Source organism: Fonsecaea erecta, assembly GCF_001651985.1.
Source record: "Fonsecaea erecta strain CBS 125763 chromosome Unknown Scaff6, whole genome shotgun sequence".
Classification (NCBI taxonomy): Eukaryota; Fungi; Ascomycota; class Eurotiomycetes; order Chaetothyriales; family Herpotrichiellaceae; genus Fonsecaea; species Fonsecaea erecta.
Window position 1 is genome coordinate 296,455 of NW_017387249.1, and position 14,424 is coordinate 310,878.

The 14,424-nt window shown below is 51.3% G+C and overlaps 3 protein-coding genes across 3 annotated transcripts; 2 read left to right on the forward strand and 1 right to left on the reverse strand.

The window, feature by feature from the left end:
* Nucleotides 1-1,582: 1,582 nt before the first annotated feature.
* Nucleotides 1,583-6,654, forward strand: AYL99_07137 (hypothetical protein; the record flags this gene model as incomplete). Its single annotated transcript, XM_018838646.1, has 6 exons — nucleotides 1,583-1,707; nucleotides 1,758-2,538; nucleotides 2,590-4,193; nucleotides 4,244-4,888; nucleotides 4,940-6,101; nucleotides 6,160-6,654. 6 exons carry the CDS (start codon nucleotides 1,583-1,585, stop codon nucleotides 6,652-6,654), a joined length of 4,812 nt encoding a protein of 1,603 aa, XP_018691414.1.
* Nucleotides 6,655-7,743: 1,089 nt separating this feature from the next.
* On the reverse strand, nucleotides 7,744-10,731 carry AYL99_07138 (hypothetical protein; the record flags this gene model as incomplete). Its single annotated transcript, XM_018838647.1, has 3 exons — nucleotides 7,744-9,518; nucleotides 9,569-10,659; nucleotides 10,712-10,731. 3 exons carry the CDS (start codon nucleotides 10,729-10,731, stop codon nucleotides 7,744-7,746), a joined length of 2,886 nt encoding a protein of 961 aa, XP_018691415.1.
* Nucleotides 10,732-12,734: 2,003 nt separating this feature from the next.
* Nucleotides 12,735-14,286, forward strand: AYL99_07139 (alcohol dehydrogenase; the record flags this gene model as incomplete). Its single annotated transcript, XM_018838648.1, has 9 exons — nucleotides 12,735-12,791; nucleotides 12,848-12,892; nucleotides 12,945-13,260; nucleotides 13,315-13,358; nucleotides 13,416-13,427; nucleotides 13,483-13,856; nucleotides 13,920-14,056; nucleotides 14,110-14,194; nucleotides 14,256-14,286. The coding sequence occupies 9 exons, from the start codon at nucleotides 12,735-12,737 to the stop codon at nucleotides 14,284-14,286; spliced, it is 1,101 nt and encodes a 366-aa protein (XP_018691416.1).
* Between the last annotated feature and the right edge of the window lie 138 nt (nucleotides 14,287-14,424).

Genomic DNA, 14,424 nt, shown 5'->3' on the forward strand with positions numbered 1-14,424 from the left:
CGATTCGCCTGTGGCGATAAACTACTCAACAAAGGCTCTGAGAGCGTGCTCAATCCACGGGCCGCATCTCGCATATCTGGCTCGACGTTACAGTACATGTATGAATCAGAACGATGTTGAGGAACGCAGTTATCAAATCTCGATGATGGGAGACATCCACCGCTTGGCGCAGAAAGTACTGAATCTCGTCCTTCGGTCCCTGCTCAAACCCTCTCAAGCACTTATCGAGAAGGAAGGTCTTTGGCCTTAGAAAGAGTGACTAGAGGGCCACCACGAGACTTCCTCGTCACACCGGTGTCGATACCCTTACTCAAAAGCTATTCCCAGCCAGGCTACGGCCTGGTTCAAGGCACACTTCATCCATCCAACCCATAGACAGTTAGGTGCAGATAACGCTGTCTGGTCGTAGGTAGAGAGTGTGCGAAGGCCGCGTTACCCTGAGCGTTTCTTGAGCCAATAGCCGAACGTTACTGAGCCTCACTAGCCCTCCCTAGTCACTCCCTAGGCACTCCATGAGACCCAAACCAGGGGTCACTAGGCCAAATTAGGCGCCCTAGCAATCGGCTACAGTACACCCGCCTCTCGACTGGCGTCAGGGCACCTGGCAGATTCTTTATCTACCCTTCAGGACTCACCGGGAAGCGAGTGTGCCTTGCTGCAGGGCCTTTCGTGAAGATTCAGCCCAATACCCACATGTTCCTGCTATCGAACATTCTACCTCGTCCACAGTCCCCATAGCCACAAGGGTTGGGGGGTTAGCGCCGTGGTGTCTGGACCCGTCATTTTCCAGACACTGCTCGCGCCGACGCGGTGACCGGCTCACGCGGCTCAAGTCAACGGAATGCCCATGCCGTTGACCCTGTTCTGACCACAAGACCCTGTTCTGACCCCAAGACCCTGTTCTACTGTACATTTGCCTTGCAACATGGACTTCCATCCGCCACTACTTTACCACTCGACGCATCTTTCCTCCTTCAAGTCCATCTCTGGGATGCTTTCACGAGTATATCTACAGTGCATACTCTGTCAACGATCCATCCGGCCGTGCATTCGGCAATGAAATCCGCCTGCTTCCCCCAGGCGTAACCTTAATCTGATACTCCCGTCGGCGCTCATAGTCGTCGTCTCAAGATATGCGGTCTCACCCTGTGGCCGCCTATACTCCACATCTTTGGGGGCTGGAAGGCCATCACACGGCGAGGGCTGGCTAGTATGCTCACATGGACGAATCTCGAAGGCAGCACTCTTATCTTCTGTCCGTGACTCAAGCTCAACGAGCAAGGAATCTGCCCAAAGATTTTGGTCTCTACCACACACATGCACTATCTGAAACCAGGAGCCTGTGCCTTACCAGCACCTCGCCTTACGGCTTGGTCGGAGAGAGACCGAGATGTACATAGTACCTCGCCAGACAATCTTTGCTCGGCAATTCTCTCTCCCATTCGCCTCGTCGCCTGGAGTGCAGGCTCTGGGCAACCACACATATAAGGTCGGCTGAATTTGGACATTTCAGTATCGCGTGGTGTGATAAGCCTACCTTTCATCCTTTTCTCGAGTATCCTCGTGCACTCACTGTGCAGTCATGCCCACCCGCGCAGAAGCAAAAGAACATATCAATTCATTCTGGACGAGACGTCACATCGCCAGAGATGCCATCGATATTGAGAATGACATCAATCTTCGTGACCTTTCCAATGGACTGAAAATGTGGTTCCACGCTTCAACGTCCCAAAGACTCCTGCTAACCAAATTTGCAGCCTTTCCGATGGCCTCTACGGTGACCTCACTCACTTTTTCTGGGAATTGCTCCAGAACGCGGATGACAGCAAATATCTTACAGTACCCCGCGTCGACTTCGTCCTGACCAGCCATTCTCTGACTTATGAGACCAACGAAATCGGCTTCACCAGGGGTGATGTGGAGTCGTTGTGTGCAGTGGGCTACAGTTCAAAGGCCGGTCAGAATGACACGATTGGGGAAAAGGGAATTGGCTTCAAGTCAATTTTCAAAGTTGCAGACGTCGTCACCATTCACTCAGGTGTATATTCTTTCGAACTGGGTACGCGACCTCCTCTCGGCAACGTCGGCATGGTTCTACCCATTTGGCTGGACAAAACACGAGACTTCCCAGGGACATCAATCACCCTGCAGTTCAAGCCCGACCTTGAGGTGTCCAAGTTGCGCCAGCACCTAGCCTCGTTTGATTTCACCTTCCTACTGTTTACCCGAAATATCAAAGTGATCAATTTGAAGGTCTTAGCTGGACAGCCGTTTGAGAAGCTTGGACGGCTCGAACACTTGACGCCTAACGGTGAAAGAATAGAGACAAGGATCGGCGGCCGTCCCGATGCGACGATGGACTATGTCATATTTCGACGCAAGTATCAGGGCATGCCTCCACGTCAACCTGGCGCTCAGGTTCAACCTGATGGCGATAAAACGACGATTGTGCTTGCTTTTCCACACCGCAATCACAAACCGCTTGCCGAAGGCCAGAAGACCTATGCATACCTACCTGTCAATTCCTTTGGATTTCAGGTAGGACCATTACCGCTCTTGTGAAACGATTCGATCCTAACAGTGGCGCAGTTTATTATCCATGCTGATTTTGTCTTGACAGCCAATCGAAAAGGTATTGATCGTGACCGAAGATGGAATATATTCCTCCAGAGGCGTTTGCCTGAAGCGCTCTGCTCTGCTTTTGGACAGTTGGCAACATCGGCGGAATCTCAGATGAGGTTTGGTTGGCCTGAATATTTGGGCTCTCTGAGGTTTATTCACGATTCGTTTATGAGAGAAGTTGCTGACTCCACTATCACACAACTGCGATCGAAGCCACTGGTTCGAACGGAGTTGCAAGATGGTGTTTTCATGGCGCCTCAGGATTGTCTGACTGCATCAGATGAGTTTCGTGATGCCACTGGCGGACTTCTTATCACCGAGGGCACATACGCACAGCGGGTGAGATCGAATGCCTACTCTGACAACTCGGCCACCATCCTCTCAAGGCTGGGTGTCACTCCCTTCAAAATCTCGCACTTCGTGGAGTTGCTGGCCCAATATATCTCAGCGCATATGGCAAGTTTCTCATCAAAGGCAAACGCATGGCACTCCCGCGTCGCGAGTCTTCTCTGCAATCATTTCTCGAATGGACAATATCAGTTCTATTCACCCGTATTCCAAGCCTTCAATGGTCTGCGGATCATCCCGCTGGATGACGGCTCATGGGCATCTGGTGCTTCTTGCGCAGCTAAAACGGTCTTTATGGATCAGGATCGCCGCATCGCCCTCCCCACTTGCCTCCACTTTTGCTTCGTTCAGGCGTCGGCCGCCGATGATCGTAACCGCAGACAACTCTACCGACTGCTGGGTGTCAAAACATGTGATGAGACAGAGATTTGCAAGATGATACTCGACTCCCATGCGACAATGGTAGCTTGGCCACCTTTGGAAATCCTTATCTCGCATGCGGTGTACATCTTTCGCGCTCGCTACCGACCTCAATATGGCCAATCACTCCGCCTGCGCCTCCTTGACTCCAAGCTTACTATTCGATACCGGGAGAGAGTCCATCTTCCTTTTGGGACACAAGGAAAGGCTCTTAGACGGCTTTTTGCAGACGACTTCTCTGGCATCATTTGGCTACATCCAGACTACGAAGATGGAGTAACGGAAGGCGAGAGACAAAACTGGTTCCAATTCTTATGCTCCGTAGATGACGTGTGCCGGTTGCCTCCTCTTCATTCAGGTGGACGACTCTCTGATGCAATGAGGCATATCCTGATGAGAAATGGATCAAAGGAATTTCTCTGGCTTCTGAAGACGCAATATTGTTCGGGCTACGGTAATATGTTTGGAGATTTGAACACCTGGGAAGCTCAAACACTCACAGTGGATATCAGCAACATTGGGGTAAGCACCGATCAAGGTGTGCAGAAACTGTGCGAGACGATATTGCCGTCTTTGTCGCCTGTCAGCCTAGGTCTTCTCCCTGTTTTACAGCTGATTGATCCACAAAACACGGACTGGGGATTCCTCCGCAAATTTGGAGTCCAGACTGAGCTCTCGCCGGATTATTTTGTGAAACAGCTCCGGGCTTTGAAAGAAAAAATGAACCAGGGACGAGTGCTAGCAATGGCTACAACTGTTTACAAAGCCATTGCTGCATATCCGGCCTTGGAAAGCTCAAAACTGTGAGTTCAACACTTTGGGGATGTGATAGCTGCTCACAGCGATGAACCAGGGCGAGTTTCCATACCGAAAGTTTGATATACGTCGACCCAGGCAGGTGGGTTTTGCCACAGCAGTGTGTCTGGAAGGCCTCATTCCCTTGCACGAGGGTGCCTGTTCTCTCCAGACTCTATCGTGGGTGTGACAATCTTTTCCAGGCCCTTTTGAAAGTAAGGGATGCAGGACTTGACGATTTAATCTCGGAGCTTGAAGACATGGAGTCAACACGAGAGCTTGACCGAACCAGGCTGTTACGCCAGAATATGTTGCCTGCTCTGGACTCCTTCCTGGGCAAAGCTTCCCTGTCAATGAATCAAAGACGACGACTGCTTCTGCTTCACATTTTTCCAGTTACTCAAGGTGAATCTAATGATCCTAACCAAGCTGCACAGTTACTCCGAGCCGAAGATACGTTCTGGATTGCGGACTTGAACTTTCTAAAATCAAAGTTCGAGGGATTCTTGCCATTGCTTGATGTGACTGGAAAACTCTTCAAATCATCAATACACAACGTCTTCAAGGAGTTGTCGATGGACTCGAAGCGTTTGTCTCTGAGCGTCCGGAAAGAACAGAACCAACCAAACCAAGGTGATATATCCGAAGCAGCGGATCCTGCGCTTAGCAATAGGCTCCGAAGGCAGAGTCGATACATCATTGGGTAAGTACTTTGTACTCTCCATGGCACAGATTCATGTCTGACGGGAGCAAGCATTGTGTGCCATGAAAACAAACTTAATCAGCCAGCCGACCAGGTGGCAGCAATGCTTAGAAACATAAGGGCTTTTCGGGTTCCAGACATAACTATCAGGCGATACGTTCTTGATGCCAGCACAAAGAGATACGGCCGCGACGAGAAGGGAGAGGTTCTCTTGCTGGACGCAGATGGAGAACTACATGTTAAGATCCGGCGTGATTCAGAGACCATGGACATCATCATCCCATTATCAGATCGTTTCGCAGAACGCTTTCAATTAGGGAACGCCAATCGCGAACTTCTTGTGAAAGTCCTCACAACTGAGAAAGTCGAGCAATTCATTGAAGACCTCGAAAGAGCAGGTATCAGGACAGATCCAACAACCGTCGTTGAAATTGTGGCTGAAGACAGCTTGGACGAAGATTCCGATGACGGTACACTTGCTGAAGATGCTAGTGACAACCTCGGATTGGCTTTCCAAAAATTACAGCTCGGCCAAGAGAGGACTGGTAGTGGTCCAGACGAAGAATCTTCGGAATCACAGCAACACAGGCCATCACAAACACCAAGCTCACAGGGACGACGAGTACGCAATGATGCAGCGCTCTCCTCGCCATTCTCATTGAGAAGACGGTCGGGCCAGGCTGCCTCCGGTGGGGCAAGATCAGATGCTATCGCTACAAATGGGGAGACTGCTACAGACGAGAATATTGCGCGCTTGACTGCAAGCCTGGTTGACGCAAAGCTGTCTGACACCACTCATGAGGTCTTCCGTAACTGGGTTACACCTCCTTCGGGAGTAGTGCCCAGCAAGTCTTCAGTGCCCGTCTTCGGCATGGCTACCGCCTTCGAATTCACTTTCAATTCACCTTCTCCCCAGGCTCTCGTGAACAACCCAGGTGCCAGCGGGAGCAGTTCATTGGGGCCAAATACGTCACCAACGTCACGCCATATTGCCGACAACTCGTCAGAGGCCCAAGCGGACTTGGATGCGCCACAATCTTCTCCGAACCATTTACACGGTGCATTTAAAACCCCAACAAAGGCGGTTCGACAGTCGAATCCTCCCTGGTCATCTGGACGACCGCCCACGAGCAGCTATGGTGGAAACAGTTTTGTCGCTCAGGAGTCCTCTGAAGCCGTACCACATGAGATTGGATTTGCTGGAGAACACCTGGTGAGTATTTACGACCACCCATGGCACTAAACCAGCTTTCTCACAGACAATGACTTAGGTATACAAGTTTCTGGAAGACAAGCTGTCACCATTTTTCACGCCAGAGAACTGGACTAGTAGAGCTCGAGCGAAAGCCTTTCCAAATCCATTCAGCGATGACTTTCGCGAGAAGGACTTTGCCGATTTCACCTACGTCGACACCGACGGACGCTTGCGTATGTATTTGAGCGAGCACGTCCCGACCTTTGAGAACCCAACCGGTCAGCGGAACAACATCACCTATCACTTGGAGGTCAAATCTACCCTGGGCAGCCTACACAACCCGGCATTCCTGAGTAATAACCAGATCTCCATGGCGAAGAAGTACTCAGGGCGATTTTCGACACCGGCCACCCAGACCGATGTGTACATCCTGGTTAGAGTCTACGGGCTTGGTTCGGACCCTCCTCAACCGCAGTTGTGCCTGTTTCCTGATCCTTGGAATCTTATCTGCCAGGATTCTCTGCTTATCGAAGGCGAAACTGGGATTTATGTGCGACCGAAAGTCGCCTGAGCGAATGTATTACGCGAAATAGATTGGGCAGGTGTAGTGCGAGCGGGAAGGACGGCGCATTTATGTCTAGGAAGGCTAGTATACAGCCGACCTTCTACAGTGTCTTCGAATGGATTAGGTAGAGATGCATCATAACCGGGCAAAAGAGAAAGCCATGTACCACTACGAATCTTCTTAAGGATTCCAACTCGAGTGAGGGCCCGAAACGGTCTATTTAGGATACCCTTGTGTAAAGTTACTCTGAGGTCGTCTTGATGAATATGGGGCTAGAACTAAAACGAGGAGTAAGAGGAAGCAGGGAGGGAGCTGAGGGCGTGCGGAGAGGGCGAAGAGACCGGAAGGGGAGCGAGAGGAAGGCGAAGAAAACGGAAGGGCGGCTAAGCACACCCTAAGTAAATACACTAGGGGCCTTATCTAGCCCCTTAATATCAGCCATACTTACCTCCCGGTTGGGCATCTATTTTTGACGGGCATTAGGGAACCTAGCAGATTCCCTGCCCTTACACTGCTGCCTTAATTTCCTTGTAACTTTGGGCCTACCGATAGGGTTCCGACGAGAAGCGGTCCTAGGAGGCAAAGCGGTAGGAGGCCTCAATAACGATGCGGATCAGGTCCAGAATGTCAAGACTGGTTCGAAGGCGTGAGTATTCACAGGCCCGGAGCAAACCACTCTCCCGCTCCCTCTCGCCCCCCAATTCTACCGCGTCGCCGGGCGAATGCTTGCTGAACAGGGGATGTCTGGATGCGCGTTTAGGGCGGTTAATAATCCAGGCATTTCGCAAAAGGCGAAGAATGAGGCCGAGAAGAAGCTGGATGCCATCGAGGATGGAGGGTAGGAGTAGAAGGAATTAAAGGATCGCCAGGGGAAATGGTGACTTCTCTCGTGGCGAGGACAGAAGAGATCGCAGGCTGTCTCGATCCCCCGAGTGGTACCAATTCAAAATGACCTTGAAATTCCAAAGATCGAGTATGCCATAGCTGTTGCGGCCCTAGTGTGTAGTGGCACTTGAGCAGAGGGAAAATCCCTTCTCTGAATCCGAGCCACAAACGCGCCTCTGGGGACTCCGAATTGCACGAATTCGACTTCCTTTATAAAAGGTGGATGGTCTCTGGTGCTGCCTGCCACCTCCTGTAGTACGCTCTATCCACTTCGTAGGCTTGGTGGCACAGTGTTCGGTTGTACGACCAGCCATAACCCACTCGTCGATAGTATATGGTCCAAGATTTGTGCGTTGGTTGCAGGACCAGAAAGTGCCGATACCTGGACTTATATCTCTGGCAGCAAGGACACATCCCCTCCAGCTCCCAGGCAGTCAGGAGGAAGACTCGGTCCGCGAGTTTCTCGCAAACACGATCTGGGATCATTGAACCCAGAAGTTGGCCATCACCGTCGTGAAGCCGGAGGTATCGACCTTGAAAGTCGGTGGATTTCCGATACCAATATGGCGCTTCTGCGCTACCAAAGGTGATATCGCGTGCTTCGCCGACAGTGGCGGGATGGAGGACGCCTCGCAGGACTAAGCTTGAGCAGTGCTTTGGAGCTGCGCTGAAAATGTCTGCATTTCCATAGACACATTTGGGGGGTGAGATGACGTCGTACTGGAGCTTGACCCAGTCCGCCTCACCGTTGCCCCGTCGGAGATGTGGATATTCCACAGCGCCGTCAGCAGCAATCCACGACCAAGTTGGTATTCCCTTGAGAAGACAGGCTCTTCGGTTCGATGGCGACGACAGGTCCTCTGCTTTCCGCGGAGGGTGCTTCAATACGGAAACCCAGAGTAAATTGCGCCCAATGCACCTCGTCCAACATCCAACGTGATATCGATCCGAGTAGAGCTGGGCAGATAGCCTTGCCAGTCCGGACAGGGCAAGAAGACGGTCTTGTCGTCTAGTCAACGACCGATGTGTATAGTTCTCTACCAGCTGAGCCCATAGATTGTGTTGCCGATGCTCGATGTTGCTCGGATCGAGCCGCTTAAGGATGTCGGTTTTCGGGGAGGTCCACCGGAACCAAGACGGAACGAAGGCTGAAAGGTCGGATCCATCTTCAGCTTGACAGACTTCTCCACATATCCAATATTGTTGGAATTCTCCAAAGTGAAGCCGGCGGCGTGAAACAAGCTGCTCCTGTAGAATCCATGCTCGTGTCGATAGAGGTGAGTGGACAACGTCGGATTGAAATAAATCTGATGCTCTTGCAGGCAGCGCAAGTTCGTACGGTGAATACCTCTTGACCAGGCTGGTCTGGACAGGACCGTTAGCAGTCACGATAGTCAAGGAAACGCCGGTTCTCCGCTGGAAACTTCCTTGCTGACGATTCGCGAGGAAGGAGTAGTCGTCGTTTTGGGCGCTGTCGCTGAAGAAAGAAATGGCTGCATTGCCAAATACCTTGAGCATCTGAACGCTTTCACTGGACCAGTCAGCCTCATCATCCTGGATGATACACAAAGAGTCAACCCAAAGATATGATAGCCCAAGTTCACTGGTGTAGGTGACAGCATCTTGTATAGTGTTGGGTAGCTCCAGCAATTCAAATCGCTGAAACCTCTTTTCAACGTTCGACCTTGTAGTTGCCCACGAGGGCGTCGGTCCTGAAACCCATCGATGACTGAGAGCTGTATATCTCCCTGTGTTTGGGCTTCCGGCCACAAGCCGAACGGTGCCTGTACGAGCTAGCAAAGAGACGTCGATCAACCGACTCGGAGGCTCATCAGCTTGTTCGGCAATCCGATTGCGGCATCGTATGTGATAAGTCTCGCAGCGGCGTAGCCACGTCCTTGTTGTTGCGATCGATCCAGCTGATCGGGCATTCTCCTCTGGAATTTTGCCGTACATCAGCCCATCGTACCTGGACGCATTTTTGACTGGCAGAACCATAAGCAATGTTCTAATAGCAGCGTGTTTGAAAACTTACAGTCGCTTGTGAAAATATCGACGCTGATGTCTTCCATCAGAAAGGCACTGCACTTGCCCATACAGCGTGCAAAGTTGAGTGACCGAAACGGCATGTCCTCTGGAGAGTTGCAGAAACAGCCACAGGATAGCTGTACCCTTAAGTAGGTGACGGCACCTCTTATATTCGGTGAGAGGCCTCTTCTCAGGATCACCTGGCAGATGCCGTTGTCGTTGTCAATATCGCGGTGGGCATCGAAACAAGAGAGGAAAAAGCGACAGCCCTCACATCGAACCGACGACTGTCCGAGCTCCTTTAGTGACTTTGCATGTAAAAAGCCACCGGGGGAGGACAGGTACTCGAGAGACAGAGAATCGCAGAGGGAACATGGGTGTGCGACCGTATCGATAGCGACACTGTTCCTCGCCCCCGGCAAACATCCTTTCGAACGGTTGAGCAAAAATTCGCCAAAGTACCAAGTGTTGAAAGCGTCGGGCACCGAAGAGAAGGCAGGAAGGGTTTCTCTGTGGCACGGACCGTCGCACTTCTCCCGGATCTTGCTCCACGTATCAAACCCAACTTTCTTTCGGAGGTAGTGAAGACATTGTGTGCCTGTGCTCCAGCACACTGGAGAGCAGGACTTCCCGCGGTCCAGCGAAGCACCGAAGGATAGGAGAATGTCGACGTGATCAACCCAACCTGAGTTGGCGGCACAGTAAAGCGGAGTACAAAATTCTTGGGCCAAGGCAGTGACATCAGCTCCATTCTGGAGCAAATCTAACGCGATTATGAACGCGACAGTGCCTTCGGGGCGCTCCCGGTCGCGTGTGGCATATCGTGAGGAGGTGTAAGCATAAAGAGTGTACCTCTCGGCAGCTCCAGGCCTGGACGTGAGTTGAGCACCGGGGGAATCGTGGCGTTGTAGGCTCAGGCCTCGCAATGCCAATTGATGGTTTTTCCATAGAAGAGAGTCTTCGGCACAACAAGCCAAGTGAAGTGGCGTCCATCCGATCTTATCGCGGGTGTCGATGTCCGGGTTTGTTGAGGCCAGCAGCTCTTTGACTTTGTCCGCATCCTGGCACCACACTGCCCAATGCAAATCCGTCCAGTCGCTGCGCGAGCCATGTTAGCATACGTTCGGGGAATGGGCCGGAAATACCTCACCTCGGTCTATACTGATCCATGTTACGAATGATCGACAGAGGTGGAGAGGGTGAAGAATGTTGGCGCTGCGCACATCGTGACTCGAAGTTGGCTCAGCCTCACCCTATAAGGGCTTAGCATTGCAGGCATTGTTGCCTAAGCCTCATCGGGTTTGTGCTCGGTTGACACCGATGCAGCTTTGTGCGATAGCTTGCCGACGATACCCAAGCATAATGGTCGAAGAGTGTATGCCGATGAAATGCGAAGTCGAAGGAAATTGTACCCTTGAGGGTAGATAATAAAAGCAGCACCACTCAGTGTCAGAAACGGTTAGACTGCCGTGCCGTCCGCGCGTCGATGTCTGTGCGATCTTCACTCACTTCGCCTGTGAATGACAAAATGCGGCATCTTGATGAGACAGACCACGGCTTGAGATGTACATGCATCGCTCAGGAGACCTCAGCTGGCCACAAATGGGAGAATTGGCACCCATGGGGCAGATTCGCATAATGGATGCGGATACGGGATTGTTGACTGCATGTGCTGGATCACACGACATTCCTTTTGCTCAACGATGAAATCCTATACAAAAAAAGCCTCGCACAGCCTCGTCGCCGTAGTTGTGCTATTCAGCTGGCAACTATCCAGCTAAATTCTCAGCTGTTGTCTCTCTTCACTGTTATGCCGACGGCATGACTGTCACTTATTCAGTACCATCCAGATAGGTATATATATCACATAGACACCTCGGGATCCAGGAGATCTTCAGAGCCATGAATACACTCATTTGACAACAAGAAGAGGAAAGGATAAAGAAAAAATATAATACTATTCAGCAATATAGTAGGGAATATACTAAGGCATCCTTTTAGGGATCTTACCTTTCGTTAGGGCCAAAACAAGCTATTATAGATGTACATAATCGGGTAAAGTTGCTATAATGCTACGTGTAAGTAATGTAGGCGTGTATTATACTGAACTGGGGCGAGGCTTCACAGCCAAGGGTGATGCCTCTCTGCGGCGGTAGGGATAGGTACAACTCACACTTAACACCCCAAAATAAGATGGATTGAATGCTTGATTGGTCTTCATTGTCCTGTGCCCTAAATGCCTGTCTAAAAATACTATTGAAAAGAAAAGAAAGAAAAGGCTCTCCACTTCATTGACCAATCAGAAGCCACCATCGCCTCCGTACAATGTACAGGCACGTGACCTGACTTCTCCCCATCACAATACAGAAAAGGCTACCTAATATTCAGGCTTAAGGTCATCTAAGGCCTTTTACGATCGGCTACAATAATACTATAGACTTCCCTCCCATCGCACGTGATCTCGCACAGCTTTTTGCTCGTTGACACCGAGCGCACTTCGACGCTCACCCGATCCACGCCGCTTTTAAACACCATTTACCTCCCACTCTCCTTCAACTCTCCTCACCATTACAGATCTGCTCAGGACACCCTCATCCCCCTTCGGTCACAGGATTCTGCAATCCGGAAATGCTTGGCTAATGTGATGAGTGAGGTGCCTGAAGGGACAATGGACTTCTTCAGGTGCTCCAGATTGCCAAGCACAATTCGACCTTCCCGCCATTATTGCGTCTGGGCGTTGTTTATTTCCCCTGCAGCCGAGGTGTTCCCGAAACCATCTTTTTGTGAAGTCCGTCCCTCGTTCGTACTACATACTTATCTCTGACACTACAGTAGCATCACTGTTTGTACTGGCGGTTCCTACTTGGCTGTGGAACTTCGACCCTGCTTGACTCGAAATGTGCTCGGGCGAAGTGGCACCTCGACGAGGATCTTGGGTACACGCTTTCCGACGAGTCAGACACATTCCACGGTGTCTGACTCGCCCCTCGTCTGTCTGAAAGTGGCACACGGCCTTTTCTCTGTCTGGTTTGTATCTTGTTGTGTAGGCCGCTGAATCTCTTCTCTCTTCGTCTGTCAACTCTTTGCGCTCAGGAAAGCCATACGTGCACATACTATCCACCGCCGTCTACTCGCTTGAGTCGACATCCCCCATCCATCATCTCCTTCCCTTCATGGGCGACTCTTCTGTTGGCTATGACATTCCCACGGAATGCTGGGGTGCAGTCGTCGTAAGAGATGTTGGCTTGTCTCAGTGCGCACGAGATATTGACGACGGTCCGAACAGAAAGACGAAGGCCCAAATTTCTACGTCGAGGTCGAAAAGGTCCCCGTACCAGAAGTCGGCAAGCATTGAGTATCCCCTGCGACACGATCAGGATTAGCTGACTGTCGCCTCCTCCCCCCTAGGCCCTAATGATGTCCTCATTAAGCTCAATGCGACCGGCATCTGCCTGAGCGACATTCACTACATGCTGAACGACTGGAACTTGCCCAAGATGTCCGACTTGGGCGTGAAGTGCGCCGGACACGAAGGCTCGGGAGTGATCGTCAAAGTTGGGGAGAACGTCAAGGGACTCAAAGTAGGCCAGCGGGCGGGCTTCAAGCCCATCCAAAATGTCTGTCACATATGCGAGCACTGCAAGTCTGGACGGGAACAATACTGTCTCCGGGCCGTCTTCACCGGAGGAGCATGCGATGGTAAGCACCACCAACCTCCTGCAAATGCTATGCAGTCAGGCTGATTGATAATAGGATCCTACAAGCAGTATGTCATCTCGCCGGACAGCTACACTACCGTAAGTCATGCATCACTGTCTTTTTTGGACAATCGTTGGCTAATCAAATTGGCACAGCTCATCCCCGATGTAGGTCCCAATGAATTAGGCCACTCTGGCTGAGGATAGACTGACCGAATGTAAGGGCGTCTCAGATTACGTCGCAGGCCCCGTCATGTGCTCTGCCTCGACAGTCTACACATCGATCAAAGAGTCAGGAATTAGACCCGGTCAATTCGCAGTATTCCCCGGCGGAGGTGGTGGGGTTGGAATCCAAGGTGTCCAACTGGCGGTTGCCATGGGTCTTCGAGCTGTAGTCATTGACACTGGTGACGAGCGAAGAAAGCTTGCGATGCAGTTGGGCGCCGAATATTTTGTGGATTTTCGAAAGGGGGATCCGGTCAAGGAAGTTGTCGAACTGACAGAAGGCGGCGCACACGCTGTTTTTGTCACCGCCGTCCAGTCGTACCCGATTTCTCTCGGCTATTTAGGGGTTCGAGCTGGTGGAAAAGTCATGTGGTCTGTAAAGCCCACCTCCATTGCTCGTTTTTCGCGAAAGAGTCAGGCTGAACCAAGATCTAGCATCGGTCTCCCTCCGCACGGAAAATACCACATAGACCTTGACCCCTCGACACTGGTATTTCGAGGTCAATCTATCGCGGGAACACTAGTGAGCAGCATGGCTGACATTGACGAGACACTCGATTTCGCTCGAAGAGGTAAATTCCCTCACGACCCGGTGAAAGGAACAGAGAGGCTGATGATAATCCAGGTAAGCTGCGTCTCGAGCCTACCGTGGTAGGATTAAGCAAGTTCAACGAAGCGGTCCAGAAGCTCAAGAACGGCCAAGTCGCAGGGTAAGTTCGACACCATCCTTGGATAATATATGCGAAGGCCAACGGCTAAAAAAAAGTGCAGTCGCATAGTGGTCGACTTCAACTTGCCGTGATGAATCGGCGGATTGATGTTGTAATGCATGCAGGACCAGGCAAGCGAAACCCCCAGAAAGATCATCATGTGGTCATGCAGAAGGATCCTTGTGCAGCCGGCGATACAAGAGGCTTGAGCGGGTCAAATTGCAATCGGG